The sequence below is a fragment of the Lutra lutra genome, chromosome 11 (genome assembly GCF_902655055.1).
Source record: "Lutra lutra chromosome 11, mLutLut1.2, whole genome shotgun sequence".
Lineage (NCBI taxonomy): Eukaryota > Metazoa > Chordata > Mammalia > Carnivora > Mustelidae > Lutra > Lutra lutra.
In genome coordinates, this window is record NC_062288.1 from 41,545,804 (window position 1) to 41,563,793 (window position 17,990).

Here is a 17,990-nt window from a genome sequence, read left to right on the forward strand (position 1 = left end):
ATTTTTTTCTGGGGTGTCTAGGTGGCCCAATGTGTTAAAGCCTCTGCCTTCGGCTCAGGTCATGATCCCAGGATCCTGGGCTGGAGCCCTGCATCGAGCTCTCTGCTTGGCAGGGAGCCTGCTTCCTCCTCTCTCTCTGCCTGCTTCTCTGCCTACCTGTGATCTCTGTCTGTCAAATAAATAAATAAAATCTTAAAAAAAAAAAATAAAATAAAATTACATTTTTTCATATCATAAATTGTAGACAAGTATTAAAATGAGAAATTTTGGGCACCTGGGTGGCTCAGTGGGTTAAGCCGCTGCCTTCGGCTCAGGTCATGATCTCAGGGTCCTGGGATCGAGTCCCGCATCGGGCTCTCTGCTCAGCAGGGAGCCTGCTTCCCTCTCTCTCTCTCTCTCTCTCTCTCTCTGCCTGCCTCTCCGTCTACTTGTGATCTCTCTGTCAAATAAATAAATAAAATCTTTAAAAAAAAATGAGAAATTTTAATACGTATAGTGTGAGAAGAAGAGAAGGAAAGAATACGTAGCAAAATCTCAAGTGTAAAATTTTGAATGTCAAATAAGATAATTATACACTACCTATTGTTATGTTACATCTAATTTCCTCTCCAATGGGGCCTGAATCACACAGGGAATAAATAAGCCCATATGAAAATTAAAAACAGATTATTTTTTTAAAAAGGTATAAATAGATAGGACACATAGTTTATGATTCATATCTTGAGACCTAGAAAGAAGTCCTAAATATTGCTTTACATGATAACCTTTAGCATCAAAAACTATAGTAGCTATAATTGGCCTCCTATACAGAGGATTGGGAAGCGTGATTACTGCCTTTTGAATAACAGGATTTTCTGAGATGTGTAACTCTCCTTCAGATGGAAATCAAAGGCTTTTTTTTTTGAGAGTGCAATTGCGGGCAAAGTGGGGAGGGTTAGAGAGGAAGGGAGGGAGAATCTCAATCAGACTCCCTGCAGAGCTCAGAGCCCAACTTGGGACTCCATCTCATGACCCTGAGATCATGACCTGAGCAGAAACCAAGGCTCAGTCACTTAACTGACCAAGCCACCCAGGTGCCCCACAGATCAAAGAAATTTCTGACTAAAGTAAAATGGAGAGAGAGGAAGAAAAAAAATGAAGAAGACTCTCAGGTTTAGAAAATATAAATCTATTTTGCTATATATAAAACATGTAATTCTTTCTGTATCACATTTGGTTCTGTTACTGTGATAACTCTTCTAATGGCCCTTGTCAACACATATACATTATTTTGATTTAAGGCTGTTCTTATTTCTAAATATTTATGGTTGGGAAGAAACTGATCATTGGCAGACCTGTGTTTTGGAAAAAGTAGCAGAACTCTCCATGCTTTCCTTATATGCAAGGAGCTCACATTCTGATCATACTGCCAGTATTCCAAGCCAAATATAGCCCCAAACCCAACTCCCCAAAGTTGTTCCTAGCTCTACTTCCAGGAATGAATGCCTGCCAGGGGCAGGGGGGAGGTGGTGAGGAAACCTGCATACTCCTTAAGCAATAAAAAAGTTAAGTTTATTTAGAAAACCAGGAATATGATAGCTGCTTTTTTTCCTATTAAATCTGAGACTGGTTTAACATGATGAACCTTCTTAAGAATGATCTTTAGAAAACAAGAGACCACTTCTAAAAACTTAATGGACTGTTTATCATCAACAACAACACAAGATGATCCCTTCTAGTTAAGTGACGGAGAGCAAAAAAAGTTCTTTGGGAGCCGTGAATCTTGGCATATCCTTAGCCGCAGCAAACTAACCAATCACATCTCAGAAGGATTTCTTGTGCTTTTCCAACCATATTTCAGATTAAAGCCCTAAACATTCCACAGGGACATGTCCCCAAATAAGATGCCCTTTTCTTTCCATGCTCACACAAGGAATAGGCCCCCAACCAAACAAAGCAGGAACTGCTCCCTGGTTAAGCTGGAAGGAAAAGAAAACCAGAATCCAAAATTCATTTTCAGTTTTTATTCCTAAATTTCAAGACTATAACAGATTACACTTGATCTTAGCCAAAAGGCCGAGAAGCGATGAGACTATAACAGATTATCAGCAGCTGTTACTGTTTATCCACTGGCACCCACATTGGGAGGAAAAAAATGTTAAAACATTTATAGTTTACAACTAAACATTTTTTTTTCCTAGAGATCTGTGCCCTGCGTCCTGTAAAAATTTCAGTTAGCTTGTTACTTCTCATGTTCATAGGAAATATTGGGGGCAGGGAGAGGGGCACTGTTTTGTGTCAGAGTTTTATTCTGGACTCCTCATAATATTTTTATAGGGAGAATTCTTGTCACTTGGCCTTGATGCACTGGATTCAAGAAAATATCCTGCAGAGTGATTTGAAGCGTCTCTCTCATTCAGCAGAAATTAAGGTAGAAATCTTAATCTGGTGTTTCATAACAGACTTTAGGGGAAGACCTGGGAGCTCCCTGAAGTCATATGCAAAACTGAATTATGTGCCAAGACTTCCATCAGACATTTAACCTTTCGAAAGCTTAAAAAGTAGTGCACTAGAGAAGAATGACAGAAGGAGTATCGTTAAAGGCCAAGGGATTAGAAAAATTGTGGAGTAAGGAGTTGGAACACATCAATTAAATACATCACCAACAACACGAATAATGATCAGTAAAAAATGGGGTGGGGATCTTTATAAATCTAGGCTGCACATTTAACTGGATTTTATTTTTTTTGTAAAGAAAAGTATAAGTAGAGAGAAGTAGCTTTAAATTATGGAACTAGGAATATGCAGATTAGGAAGTTATTAAACTATATGAAAATTGCCATCCAAACATTCTTGATCAAGGCCAAAGCTATAGTTTTAGCATGAGAAAATTTGGAATTTTCTCCTTGCCTCCTACATAGTTTGGGTTGCCATGTGCCTCAGAGTCAGGGGACTGGGATGACCATCTTGTTCTAGTTTGCCCTGGACTGGCTCTGTTTTAGCTTGAAAATCCCACATCCCAGAACCTTCTGTGTCCCCAGTAAACCAGTAAACTGTCACTCTAGCAAGGACAACTGTTAAAGTGATTAGGAATAAGTCAAGCAGAGAGAGTCAAGTATCCTATGGTTTCACTTACTTGTGGAGTATAAGGAATAACATGGAGGACATGGGGAGATGGAGAGGAGAATTGAGTTGGGGAAAATTGGAGGGGGAGACGAACCATGAGAGACTATGGACTCTGAAAAACAATCTGAGGGTTTTGGAGGGGCGGGGGGTGGGAGGTTGGGTGAGCCTGATGATGGGTATGGAGGGCACATATTGCATGGAACACTGGATGTGGTGCATAAACAATGAATTCTGGAACACTGAAAAGAAATTTAAAAAATAAATAAAAAATTTTTAAAAAGTGATTAGGAACAACGGAAGTCAGGATCCTCCCTCCATCTTTAAAAGGAGCTCTCCAACTTAATAACAGTATATAGGAGATTTCACATTATATTTCAAAGAGGGTTCTAAGTTTTCTTTTCTGAAGTTTTGAAAATCACTGATGTTAGTACTGGATCCTTTTTATCCAGAAGAGGCAATCTGATAGAACGAAAGCCAGTTTCAAAACCACATAAAAACATGCTACTAATTCGATACAGTGCTGATTATGGAGCCCTGAAGCCCGTTCTCATAAACAGGGATGGGATGTGTTTGTGACATTTGGAATGTTAAATTTTGCTGTCATGCTGAGTTTTGTGTAAGCAGGGAAATGGTGCTTTGTTGCCATGGAAAATAGATATGATTACCTAAAACTGTCATCTCCTATGATTATTTGCATTTTCATTTAAAATAACTCTGAAAGATGGAAAAGAAAGCAGAGAAATTTAATTCAGTAAAGGTCCCAAACATGAACTTCTTGGACAATGTTTTACGAAAGAGATACCTAGGCCATTAATATGTAAATAAGGAAGCTACGGGTCATATAATCTCTTATTTCACAGACGTTACAAAAGAAGCATTTTCAAACAAATGTTTAATCATCTAAAATCTAACCATAGGAGCTATCATCCCTCCACATTCATGAAAAATGGATCATCTCATGGCCTGATTTTTTAAAAACAATGATAGTGTACTTTTACATTAGAGTCCATCATTGTGGAGTGAGGAGAAAAGTCTCAACTATCAATTTTCTGTGCATTAAATCCCCTTTCCCTTCTCTCTCTCTCTTTTTATATTTTTAAAAAGATTTTATTGATTTGTTTGACAGACAAAGATCACAAGTAGGTAGAGAGGCAGGCAGAGAGAAAGAGGGAAGCAGGCTCCCCGCCGAGCAGGGAGCCCGATTTGGGGCTCGATCCCAGGACCCTGAGATCACTACCTGAGCTGAAGGCATAGGCCCTAATCACTGAGCCACCCAGGTGCCCCTCCCTTCTCTCTTATGGAGGAGAAAAAAAGAACACAAATAAAGCCTACCTTTGGTCCTCGAACAGCAATTCCTGGTTCTCCTTTAAATCCAGGCATCCCCGGTCCTCCTCTATCTCCCTGCACATTTCAAATAATGTTCAGTTTCAGGCTTTAAATTGCAGGAGAAACCATAATAGCATAGAACACAAAAGAGTGAGCCAATTTATAAAGGGCTTAATCTATCAGTCTCAGATCTTGAGGTAGTAGCTTCTTCTAATACATTTGAGGGGGATTTCAAATACCAAGCAAATAAAACCTGTCAGTGAGGACTGTGACAGCTGTTTATAGAAAGGCCACTGAAATAAGTGGCTATCTAGACTCAAATATTTAGACTATATGAATACCCAGGAAAGCTCTTAAATCTGAGTGGTTTTCTTCTCTGCCAGACTCTCTGATTATTAATCCTACTGGATTCTTCTGAATAAACACAATAAATTTTTACCTGCATTAGGGTCTAGAATTTGGTAGGGGTAGTTCATGGTGAAGTGACAACTTCAAGACCAGGAGCAAGAAACCTGGTTTCTAATCTTCAATTTCCTGCTAGCCTTTAGTTTGCTTACTTGTGAAATGTCAGGGTTGAACCAGATAATATCTTGGGGTTCTTCCAAAACTAAAATTCTAGTTTACTGATATCATGAATTTTTCCCCATGCCAACTGCCAAAGATCCAAGTTATAACTCAATCAATCATTCATTCATTCATTCACTCACTCACTCCCAAAAATGCATACCTTTGGCCCAGGTGGTCCAGGGATTGATGCTCCAGGCATCCCAAAAGGGCCCATAATTCCTGGTTCACCCTAAAAAGAAAAGAACAAAATACTCATTACTTTACAAGCAAAGAAACCATCTATAGGAATTATATTAGGAAAAACATAGAAATGTATTTCCAGCATTTTAAAATATTATGACCTGTTTCACAGACCAGTGTGAAAATATTTGAACATTTTTGCTAATCCACTGCTAAAGTTTTTGATGATGAACATTTCAGGGCCTTTAATAAATGCACTCAGTTAGTTTCTAAATATTAGGAAATTTTTATCCCTTGTGCATTCTTTTATTAGTTAATAAAAATTATGTAATTCGTGGTGCTTCCCTTTTGTATTGCATGTCAGGAAACTCAGAGGGAAATGTTTGTTCAATTACAACAGTTTTCTTCAACATAAGTTCTTGGGTATACTTGGTAAGTAAATAATGTTTCCTGTAGTTCCTTCTAAACTTTTCCTTTGTTATTTTATTTTATAGCCCATGGTATATCAGTCTTCCATTGTATCTTAGCTCATATCACTTTTTTAGAACTAGGGAGTTTATGGTAAAAACGATGGAATTTTGAATTTAAAAATGTCTTTTTTTTTTTGGTATCTCAATATTGAGTCTCAAGAAAGACTCAAACAATATCTCTGTCCTATCTGGTTCTGGACCAGTGATCCTCAAATCATCAGAGGAGTTTGATAAAATATAGGATCAGGTCTCAGCCCCAGAGATTTTTTTTTTTTTAAGATTTTATTTATTTATTTGGCAGACAGAGATCACAAGTAGGCAGAGAGGCAGGCAGAGAGAGAGGAGGAAGCAGGCTCCCCGCTGAGCAGAGAGCCCGATGCGATGCGGGGCTGGCTCCATCCCAGGACACTGGGATCATGACCTGAGCTGAAGGCAGAGACTTAACCCACTGAGCCACCCAGGCACCCCAGCACCAGAGATTTTTAATTCAATAGATCTAGGGGCTGGGCCCAGGAATATGAGTTTTATGAGGCCTCTCTGGGAATTCTGATATAGGTACGATTATCTCACTTAAAGACACTGTCCAAAGCAATTGTCATAAAAAAAGGGTATACACACCCTACCAGGTGTTCAAAATGACCCATTTGGGATACTAGAAGAAAATATTAGGGCTTCGTTATAAATTTTTATCTCTTCTAAATTTTCAACTATGTAAATTTTATAGTATATTATTATTGTTTATGAGTTAAAACTACAATTAAAGAATAAACCTATATTGAAGTGTGGTCCAGTTTATTTTGACTAGTTAGGGATTTGTTATCAATCAGTTTGGAAACTACTGATGTAGGACAGGTGTGACAAAGTGCCACCTTCAGACTGAATATGGCCGTCTGCCAGGTTTCACACAGCCTTGGGCTAAAAATGGTTTTCATATTTTGTTTTGTTTTTTAAGTAGGCTCCACACCAGTGTGAGGTTTCAACTCATGACCTCAAGATCCAGAGTCACATACTTTACCTACTGAGCCAGCCAGGTGCCCCAATTTTCCAATCATTGTTATTTAAGTGACCACATAATACCTTCAGTTTGGCCCTTTGGCCACAAGGTCTGAAATATTATCTGTGCCTTTCCAAGAAATGTGCTTTCCCCTTGCTTTAGAGGCTGAACTGTCCTCTGTGGTGGGAGCTGCTCACTTGGCCCCCTGTTTCCTCTGAGAGGGACTCCATCAATCAGACTCTCCGCTAATGACTCTTGCCCTGGACCACAGTCGCCTTCACAGCTGAGGCCTCCCACTGTGTTGATTATCCAGTAAGACCCACAGGCTGAGCACCCCAGCCCACCTGGGCTCAGTTCCTGCCACACACTTACATGCCAAATCTTTAATTCCAAACCTATAAGGCACTGGCACATGACACAGCCAGGATTCTGGCGACAGATAACCACCCAATTCAATCCTATGGCAAAGGAATAACACATCAACCTGTTAAAACTCTCATTAAACCAGGTTTTATGAGATAATTTTTAAACCAAAATTATGTTTCTAGATTTCATCTATTCTACTCTTCTTTTTTTAAAGTCAATTATTTTTTAAAAATATGAAAATATATATATAGATAGTATGTAATTCTTTTAAAGACCCTATATTAAATTGTGACTATGCTTTAAAATATGGCAGTCCTTCATCAAAAAAGCTTTATTTCAAAATACAGGAAAATACTCTTTGACAAAGAGAGTAAGATATAAGGAATAACCGTTGTTATTAATACCGATATAACACTTTCCTTATATAATGGCATTTCTCATCTTGTGCTCCTTGAATTACCTGTAGCACGGGACACTTATTTAAGAAACGTAGATTTCTAGGACCCACCCACTTTCTAAAAATCCCACTGTCTGGGCATGGCGCCAAGAAATACTGATTTGTAACAAACTCCCAGGTGATACTGACAGACACTGAAGCTTAATGGCTTGTGGACAGGGGGTGATTTATTTTCTAACTGCTCTTATCTTGCCGGTACTGTTTTTGTACATTTGTTTGTTTCTTTAATAGTCTGGTCCTTCAACATACTCCATGTCTCTTTACAATTAGCATCTTCCTAGAAGCCTGAACTCTCTTAGGTTTGCAATTTCTGTTTCCTGACACATCCAGATGATCTCAATATTCTCTTCGGCTAAGTCAGGACACACACCTGATTGCTTGTCTCGCAATTTCCTTTACTTTATCCTCAGCGTCTGTCCTGGTCAATTTATCAGGTCATAGATCCCCTACTTTTCACTGCACAGTAATGATTTTTTTTTCCTCTCTGAATAGCTCCATGTACCAAACACTTGCTATGTGCCAGGAACAGTGCTCAGTGCTTTACTAACTCTTTCAACCTTTACAGCAATCCTGGGAAATAGACACTGTTATTGCTTTCTATGATTGAAGTGGCTGGTCCCAAAAGGTTCCAGGTAGAGCAGGAGAATCCTACTCTCCTGTGTTCTTCACCACCCCCACCTTGCCTCTCAGTCTGGAACCATGTTGTTATTTCACAAAACAAGATAGAAGAGAATCGGTACCTCCGACAGTCCTAACTTTATCCCAACTTCTGAATATTTGGTGATCACTTGAAAGAATGGACATACAGAAGATCTTTACGTGTCATAAATGCTTCATTGAAGATCACATATTTTATGGGCTCTTTATTCCAGCCTGTTTGTTCTATTAAAATGAGACACAATTACAATCTCCCCAAAGCATAAATGAGAATATAAGAAACATACCTTTGGCCCTTCAGGCCCTGGAAATCCCCTCTGTCCTTGATTTCCTTTGCTCCCCTTCTTTCCTTCATCACCCTGACAAAATAATGACAAAAATACAGTTGTATGAACAAGCCCTCCTTGCTCTTACAGCAACCCTGTCAGGACCATGTTTTCAATTCACACTGATTTCCAAGCCATGTGTTCTAAGTCCAGCTCAGCTGTACAGGATTTGTCAATGTTCTTGAGCAGACTGGATGACTTCAGAATTGTTCTCTTTACCACTTATTGAATATGATTTGATTTTTTTTTTAATCTAAGTTCAGTATCTCTCGTTGAGGACTTCAATTGGAATTCCCAGTTCTTTTGCAGCATTGGTTTATTAGCATATACTTCTGAGACGTTCGTAGTTTCAGAAAAGACAGCTAGCTACCTGTGCTTTTTCAGCTTTAATGCTGCTTGAGTTTTAAGACATAAAATGAGATATTTTCCAAGAGAGAGAACAAATGGGCATTTGCCAGAGGGGAGGTGGGTGGCAGGATGGGTGAACTCGGTGGAAGACATGAAGAGTACATGTATCTTGAGCACTGAGAAATGTGTCAGATTGTTGAATTGCTATATTGTACCCCCAAAATTAATAAGACACTGTGTTAATTATACTTGAATAAGAAAAAAATTTTTAATTTTACATCTGTAGATTGTAAAGATGGCGACAAGGAAGGGAAGAATGAAAGAGCTAGATATACTAAATGTCACCACTAAAAAAACCCCAGATTTTTCAAATTCAGGCCCATTTCTTCCTCAATAAGGAATCTAGCTCTGTCTCCCAAATGAGATCGATAATTCTATTGGTAGAAAAATGCATGGGCATTAACCTGGATCTCAGTTAGAAACTGCCCCCTGGCTGTTCCTCAGTAAGCTAGTACTTCCCTGAAGGAATTTTCTTACGTTCCAGCAGGGCCCTCACAGCATTACAAAACTGTCCTTAAATCAGGGTTCAACTGCAAGGTGGTATATCCAAATGTGGCTCAAGGAAGGAATCACGTTTGGAGGTTTGCTGATGAGGCCACTGAAACCTTTCTGACATAAATGACTATCCTACTATTTTCAAACTTAAGCGTGCTTCAGAATCATGTGGAGGGCTTGTTAGCCCACAGATCGCTGAGCCCCACATCCACAGTTTCTGATTTAGTAGGTCTGCATTGAGTTCCAAGAATTCACATTTCTGGCATGTTCCCAAGGTCATCAGCAAAGCAGACACTCCCTCGAGAAGAAGAGGTGAACTCCTACCTAAAGATTAGATTAACTCCCCAAGGTCCAAACTAATGAAGAGCATTGACGTAGGTGATAAAAAAAAAAAAAAAAAAGAAAAAGCACAACACTCAACGTTATTGTATCCTTAACTTATCATATCATTATCATCTGCCAGCAGAAGCAAAATCTAAGTGCAAACTAGTTATTTTCCTCCATTCACTCCAGACTTAATTTACTGACCTAAATAAGTCAGTAGAAGACTTCTTAATAAGAAGACAACAGTAGGAACCCAGTTAAAGGTAATAAAGTGCCTGCGCTGAACTGTAGCATATCTGGGCCACATAACGTCTTCCTATCAGTCTTCTCCATAACCTTCCACAAGCCACAAACCTCCTCAGAGCTACACACCCAGTGCCTTCTCTTTCCAGTGCATTCTCCTTGCTCTGTCGGTAGCATCTGACAACACCGAGTGCTTTCCTCTTGAAACCCTCTCACCTTCGCTTCCCTAACATGGTAACTATTCTGCTTATCTTCATGCTCTTCTGAATATTTTTTTCTCCAACTACTGTAAAATGTGGGATTCAAGCCTCAGCTCTCTTTACCAGAGACATCATTCATTCTTCCAGCTTCAATGATTAACTCCAAGGGGTCTGGTTTCCAAAAGTATATTCTGGAAAACATCAGTTCTCCTGAATGTTAATAGACACGAATTTCTAAAAGTACTTTTGGTGGACATAAAAAAGGTATTCTCTGTCCACATTCACAAAGAAAAGAGAGAGGGAGATCTCATGGTCTGATAAATCAATAAAAGTTTTGAAATTCTGCAAATATATTTAAATGTCAAATTCTCACATTCAAGGTTAAAAACCCAATATTTGCACAAGATGTAGACTTCTTAAGCTTTCACTGATCATTTTAATGCAATTATAAATACAACTCTAATAAGTATGCAGATTTTATTTTTACTTTGCTCATATATAATTCTGCAGAATCTTTATATGGACACTGATGACTGTACATGAAAACTACAGGAACATCTGGTATCTTAGAAGCCGTAGGTTATGTCACTAGTGATCTATTAATGACTTTGGATATTCTCATCTTTATAAAGATCTTATTCAACCAGCATTTCTACGATGTATAAGATAGATATATGCCAAGTTGTGAAAATGAAACCTCCCTTCGATAAGGTGATATTTCTTATTACTGTGTGAGATACTATAAATATTTGAAGAAAATGTATGGACTTTCAAGTCTCAAGGATATATCTCAAGGCTTCTTTTCTATGTGTTTTAAAATGTCAGTCTGACCATTTATTGAGAAAACCTGTGTTGAACTCTTCCTAGTTGCTGGGTCTTATGATAGATTTTATGATAGATCTTAGGAAAATAAAAATGAATAATACATACTTGCTGTCTTCTGAAAATGCACAAGCTGGAGCCATAATTTTAAGCCAAAAGTAAGCATATTAGACATAGCAGGAATAGCAATCAAATTTCTCCTAAACTGTCTCTTGGGCAGTCTGCTTTCCCCAACACCTTGTCAGTTCCATACCTTGGAGCCAGGCTGTCCTTTTCCAGGTGGTCCTTCTGGGCCTCTCGTTCCTGGAAGACCTGCTTCTCCCTAAAGGAAATGACACTGATGTGTGAGTGAACCCTCCATGGACAGTTTGTACAAGCCCACCTTGTCTCCATTTATGGCCAGTGTATTCTCTGCTGAGCCCCTTCAGAATAATGTCTTAAAATTAATTTTGGAGTTAACCAACTTTAATAAACTCATATCAAACTCTAGTTGAGCCCAGAGCAGCTGAAATAGGAAAAAGTCCAATTTCTCAGCCAATTTTCAAAGGATAAGCTCACTTTCCTTTGGCTCATAATTCTCATTTGATGGTTTGGTTTACAAAAAAAAAAAAAAAATGAGAAAGACCTTCAGCCTTTCCATCTGCTGTTTTTCTCTACTTATCTTGAAAAATGAGTATTTCAAATGTCAACTCATAATACTTCAAAAAATCATTATAATTACTTCCTGAATGGATTTACAGACTCTCTTTTTGGAGGGGAAAAAGTGTTTTTCTCAAGGTTTCAATTAAAGTGCTTTCTAGGAATCCCAAAGGGACTAGGTCACTGGAGAATGCCATGGTTGAAATGCCAGAGAGAAGTAGAGAGCATGAGACACTATTCAGCCATTAAACTGGTGCTTTTTCTCTCTAAAATAAGTGAAAAAGGAAACTTAGAGTTGTGAGATGTTTGCTTAAAATGACTAGGTTTGTCCTGGATGGTCTAATTTGAAATCCTGTGGGACCAAGGTATCAGTGAGGTTCCACAGTTCTCACTCTAGTAACATGAAAAACAAGTGTTACCTTCTTCCCTGCAGCTCCATCCTCTCCAGGTACTCCTGGTTGTCCTGGGAGCCCTATGGAGCCTGGCTCCCCCTGGTGGATAAGCAAAGATTTTTTTAAATTTATTTTTATTTTTTTATAAACATATAATGTATTTTTAGCCCCAGGGGTACAGGTCTGTGAATCACCAGGTTTACACACTTCACAGCACTCACCATAGCACATACCCTCCCCAATGTCCATAACCCCACCACCCTCTCCCGACCCCCCTCCCCCCAGCAACCCTCAGTTTGTTTTGTGACATTAAGACTCCCTAATGGTCTGTATCCCTCCCGATCCCATCTAGTTTCATTTATTCTTTTCCTACCCCCAAACCCCCCACGTTGCATCTCCACTTCCTCATATCAGGGAGATTATATGATAGTTGTCTTTCTCCAATTGACTTATTTTGCTAAGCGTAATACCCTCTAGTTCCATCCACGTCATTGAGAATGGCAAGATTTCATTTCTTTTTTTTAATTAATTAATTTATTTATTTATTTGACAGGGAGAGAGATCACAAGCAGGCAGAGAGGCAGGCAGAGAGAGGAGGAAGCAGGCTCTCCGCAGAGCAGAGAGCCTGATGCGGGGCTCGATCCCAGGATGCTGGGATCATGACCTGAGCCGAAGGCAGAGGCTTTAACCCACTGAGCCACCCAGGCGCCCCAGATTTCATTTCTTTTGATGACTGCATAGTATTCCATTGTGTGTGTGTGTGTGTGTGTGTGTGTGTGTGTGTGTGTGTGTATGTCTCCACATCTTCTTTATCCATTCATCTGTTGATGGACATCTAGGTTCTTTCCATAGTTTGGCTATTGTGGACATTGCGGCTATAAACATTTGGGTGCACGTGCCCCTTCAGATCACTACATTTGTATCTTTAGGGTAAATACCCAGTAGTGCAATTTCTGGGTCATAGGGTAGCTCTATTTTCAACATTTTGAGGCACCTCCATGCTGTTTTCCAGAGTGGTTGCACCAGCTTGTATTCCCACCAACAGTGTAGGAGGGTTCCCCTTTCTCCACATCCTCACCAGCATCTGTCATTTCCTGACTTGGTAATTTTAGCCATTCTGACTGGTGTGAGGTGGTATCTCATTGTGGTTTTGATTTGTATTTCCCTGATGCCAAGTGATGTGGAGCTCTTTTTCGTGTGTCTGTTGGCCATCTGGATGTCTTCTTTGCAGAAATGTCTGTTCACGTCCTCTGCCCATTTCTTGATTGGATTATTTGTTCTTTGGGTGTTGAGTTTGAGAAGTCCTTTACAGATTTTGGATACTAGCCCTTTATCTGATATGTCATTTGCAAATATCTTCTCCCATTCTGCCAGTTGTCTTTTGGTTTTATTAACTGTTTCCATTGCTGTGCAAAAGCTTTTGATCTTGATGAAATCCCAATAGTTCATTTTTGCCCTTGCTTCCCTTGCCTTTGGCAATGTTCCTAGGACGAAGTTGCTATAGCTGAGGTCGAAGAGGTTGCTGCCTAAGCAAAGATTTTATTTCCCAGAAATTCATATTTATCTGTAAGTATCATTTATTGTGATTTAAATTAATACTTATGCACCACTGTTTTGAGGTACTTGCCAATGGAGTATATCTTATGGTATTTGGACAAGCCTATTAGTGGAGAAATCTGAGTAGTAGCTAGTAGTAGTTAAACTCTTTGACCTTGGGCAAGTTACTTAATCTCTTTGGATCTCAGTTTTAGATTATGTTCTTTCGGGTTGAACTGAAACCTCAAAAATGGGATGTTGAGGGGCGCCTGGGTGGCTCAGTGGGTTAAGCCGCTACCTTCGGCTCAGGTCATGATCTCAGTGTCCTCGGACCGAGCCTCGCATCGGGCTCTCTGCTCAGCGGGGAGCCTGCTTCCTCCTGCCTCTCTGCCTGCTTGTGATCTCTCTCTGTCAAATAAATAAATAAAATCTTTTAAAAAAAATGGGATGTTGAAGTTCTAACCCCTGGTACCTGTGAATGTGACCTCATTTGGAAATAGGGTCTTTGTAGACATAACCAAGATGAGATGATGAGAGTAAGCTCTAATTCAACATGACTGCTGTCCTTATAAAAATAAAAAGAAACAAACAGGAGCACTTGGGTGGCTAAGTGGGTTAAGCCTCTGCCTTCAGCTCAGGTCATGATCTCAGGGTCCTGGGATGGAGCCCCACATCGGGCTCTCTGCTCAGCGGGGAGCTTGCTTCCCCCTCTCTCTCTGCCTGCTGCTCTGCCTACTTGTGATCTCTCTCCCTCTGTCAAATAAATAAATAAAATCTTTTAAAAAGAAGAAGAAGAAGCAAACATTGGGGCGCCTGGGTGCCTCAGTTAGTTAAGTATCTGCCGTCGGTGCAGGTCATGATCCCAGAGTCCTAGGATCAAACCCCACATGGGGGAGTCTGCTTCTCCCTTTCCCTTTCCCTCTGCCTGCTGCTCCCCATACTTGTGCTTTCTCTCTCTGTTGAATAAATAAGTCTAAAAAAAAAATGCATTTGTTACAAAAGAAGAAGAAGCAAAAGCCATGTAAAGGCAGACACATGGAGTGGGGAACTCCACATGACGGCAGAAGAGTAGCTACAAGCCACGGAATGCCAAGCATGGGGAGCTAGCACCAGAAGCTAGGAAGAGGCAAGGAAAGATTCTTCCCTACAGGTTTTAGAGAAAGCATGACTCTGCAAACACTTTGATTCTCCACTTCCTCTGGAATTGTGACATGACGAATTTCTGTTGTGTTGCACCACAGTTTGTGGTTCTTTGTTATAGCAACCCCAAGAAACTAACATAGAAGTGCAATGTCAAATCTGGTACTCAGTCATGCTGCTTGCTTTCAAGTTCATTTGTATTTAAGAATATGCCCTGTAAAATGTTCAGAGATGACATGTGCTACTTTCTAACAGTGCCAGAGTATCCTTACTGTATTTATTAAGAGCAAAAATATTAAAAACAAGTGAAAGTCATTTCACCTAAACTCAACTAAAAAAAAAAAGAGAGAGAAAAACTAGTGAAAATAAAAAGAACAGTAAACCTAAAAATAAGTAGAAGGATATGGTGAAGATGAGAGCAGAAAGTAATAAATTTGAAAATTGAAAATAAGAAAAATAACAAAATTAAAGGGTAGTATCTTTAAAAAACTAATAAATAAACCTCTAACAAGAATTACAAACACTAAAAAAGAAAAGTCCCAGATAAATGCTATTAAGAATTAAAGGGAAATATAAGTATATACATAGTAAAGATTTTTTAAAATCATAGAAAATTTCTGTGACAATTTCAATTGGAGAACGTTAATAAATAACTTTTAAGAAAAATGTGAATTACTTAAATGACATAAGGAGAAATGGGCAAGCTAAATAAACCAGAGGCATTAAAAAATTGAATCAGCAATTGAAAGTCTCTAATTTCCTCTCCTTCCAAGATCACAGGCTCTGCTGGTTCTACAGGTACGCCTTACAAATTCTTTATTCTTTGAAGAACAGGTATTCCCTATCATACAAATAGTTCCAAAAAACAGTAAAAGAGGGAAGTCTACCCAATTTATTTCATGAGGTTAACAAAACTTCAATTAAAGTCATACAATAGTAGGACAAGGAAACTAAATTGTAGATCAGACTACCCATGAATGTAGATATCATGTAAGTTTCTAGTCAAGTGGAGGAATGGGGACCAGATTCAATTTCTTCCCTGACACACCTAAAAACCAAACAAAATACATGAAACAATATCTTTCAAGACACTAGATACCAAGTAATGAAGGATAATAATACCTGGGGGCAGGGAAACAAATCAGGTAAATACTGTCATTTCCCTAATTTACTGACTGGGTAGAATTTCCCGGCCATGGTGCAGAGAGAGAGAACCCAGGGAAAGTTCAGAAATCTCTCCAGTTTAAGGAGACAAAGGTAGGAATCTAGGTAAGCCAGGTATCAAAAATTCACGGACTAGATTACCTGATAAGAAGAAGGCACACAGAGAGAACGGTGAAGCTCTGATGAGTATTCCCCTCATGTAGTCAGGTAAATACTGTTCAGCACAGTGCAAAGAAACTACCCAATACTCAGAAAACAAACAACTGGACAAGCCAGATATAGTGCCTGCTTCCAGTGACAAGAAAGGAAATCTCACAATTCTGAGGGTATAGATTAGAGTTCTAAGAAATGTCTTGCTTCAGTAGTCAAGAAAAATGAACTCAAGACCAAATGCTCTTACCTAAGGAAAATTAAAAGCAAGACCAAGAGGTGCAAACTGTTTTCAAGCACCTTAAAAAAATCCAGGAACAGGGACATGTAAAGAAATACAAAGTTATGTGTAGCGATATAAAAATGTTTAACCCCCCAAAAGGTAAAATCCACAAATTTGGCATCTTGCCAAAAATTATCAGGAATTCAATGAAACTGGAAAAAAAATTACAAAAAAAAATTATAGGTGATAAATTGGAGAAAAGAACCCTAAATGTTATTGTACTGCATTCATATGTTCCATATGTTCAAGAAACCAGAGGAAAGTTGAGATATATTAAATAGAGACATGAAGCTATAGAAAGATACGAATTGAACTTCTAGAGTTGAAAATTGCAAAGTATGAGATAAACCATACCCTGGATAAAATTAAAAGAAAATTAGACATCATAGCAGATTAATGAACTGAAAAAGCACAGCAATAAAAACAATTTAAAATGAAACAGAGAGAAAAGAGACCAAAAGAGAATGAGCAGAATATCAGTGAAGCAGCCAAATTTAAATAACATGGCATTGTCTGAGTGAAGGCAGAGAGTGGGAAATATTTCAAGAAACAATGGCCTAATATTTCGAAATTTGATGAAATCAGTAACCCACAGAGCCAAGAAAATCAATGAACCCTGAGCACAAGAAGTATGAAGAAAACAAAAGTAAGGCACATTATAATCACATGGCTTAAAACTAGTGATACAGAGAAAATCTCAAAGGTAGCCAGACAGAAACATGTAGAGAAATGAATGTGCAGATTCTAATGGATTTCTCATCAGAAACAATGCAAGTGAGAAGAAAGTGAAATAACATTTCAAACATACTAAAAGAAATAGGAAAAACAAAAGAAAGAGAAAAAACAAAACGAAAACAGCCATCAACCCAGAATTCCATACCCAATGAAAATACAGACAAAATAAAGAGTGTTTTGGAAACGAATTTGACAATTTCTTGAAAAGCTAAATAGATATATACCATATGACCCAGCCATTTCACTTCTAGGCACTTACCCAAAAAAATGAAAACCTATGTCCATACAAAGACATGTACATAATTATTCAAAATAGCTTTATAATATCCCAAAGCTGGAAACAACCAAATTTCCCTCAACATAGGAATGGATGAACAAATTTTCCTACAGTGGAATACTATTCAGCAATAAAAAGAACGATAACAAAAAAGCTATCCTAAATGTTAAACATGGGCCTCAAAGTAATTTTGCTGAGTAAAAGAGAAGACAGAAAAAAAAAAAAAAAGATTATTTGGCATATTATTCCATTTACATAAAATTCTAGGAAATACAAATGAATCTATAATGCATAAAACAGACCAATAGTTACCAGAGATTGCAAAGCAGATCAGTAGGAGAAGTTAGGGAGAGGTGGAAGGATGGTATTACAAAGGGACACATAATAATTTGCTGTGGGGGAGATGATGGATACTTTAAGTATTTGGTTTTGGTGATGATTTCAAGAACATATATACACATATATGTTTTATCAAAGCGTACACTTTAACCATGTGCTTTTATTGTATGTCAACCACATAATAAATAAAATTATTTAAAATGGATACAAAAATCCTGAATAAAAGATTAGTCGATTAAGTTGCTATCATAAAAAAGTTATATATCATGATCAGTTGGGTTTATCTCAAGAATGCCAGGAAGGCTCAACAACTAAAAATTCTGGAAATGTTAATATGCCATTATGAACAAGTTAAAAGGGAAACATAAAACAATTATCTTAGTGGAAAAGATATA

At 38.4% G+C, this 17,990-nt stretch overlaps 1 protein-coding gene, 1 long non-coding RNA gene and 1 other non-coding gene across 4 annotated transcripts in view; 1 reads left to right on the forward strand and 2 right to left on the reverse strand.

Moving 5' to 3' along the window:
- The window catches only part of LOC125081116 (uncharacterized), a 126,827-nt gene that overhangs the window by 102,793 nt on the left and 6,044 nt on the right, over nt 1–17,990 (forward strand). Inside the window, exon 2 of the long non-coding RNA XR_007121585.1 lies at nt 2,317–2,410. This is a non-coding gene — a long non-coding RNA (uncharacterized LOC125081116). The remainder of the gene's footprint in view (nt 1–2,316; nt 2,411–17,990) is intronic.
- Nucleotides 1–17,990, reverse strand: part of COL28A1 (collagen type XXVIII alpha 1 chain) — a 151,583-nt gene that overhangs the window by 65,111 nt on the left and 68,482 nt on the right. For both annotated transcript variants that reach the window (XM_047695594.1, XM_047695593.1), the window contains exons 19-23: nt 11,999–12,070; nt 11,194–11,262; nt 8,410–8,481; nt 5,159–5,227; nt 4,438–4,506 (exon numbers count right to left, since the gene is read on the reverse strand). In XM_047695594.1, coding sequence (XP_047551550.1) covers nt 4,438–4,506; nt 5,159–5,227; nt 8,410–8,481; nt 11,194–11,262; nt 11,999–12,070 — 351 coding nt within the window. The remainder of the gene's footprint in view (nt 1–4,437; nt 4,507–5,158; nt 5,228–8,409; nt 8,482–11,193; nt 11,263–11,998; nt 12,071–17,990) is intronic.
- On the reverse strand, nt 1,879–2,067 carry LOC125081568 (U2 spliceosomal RNA). Its single transcript, XR_007121756.1, has one exon. It is a non-coding gene; the product is annotated as a U2 spliceosomal RNA (small nuclear RNA).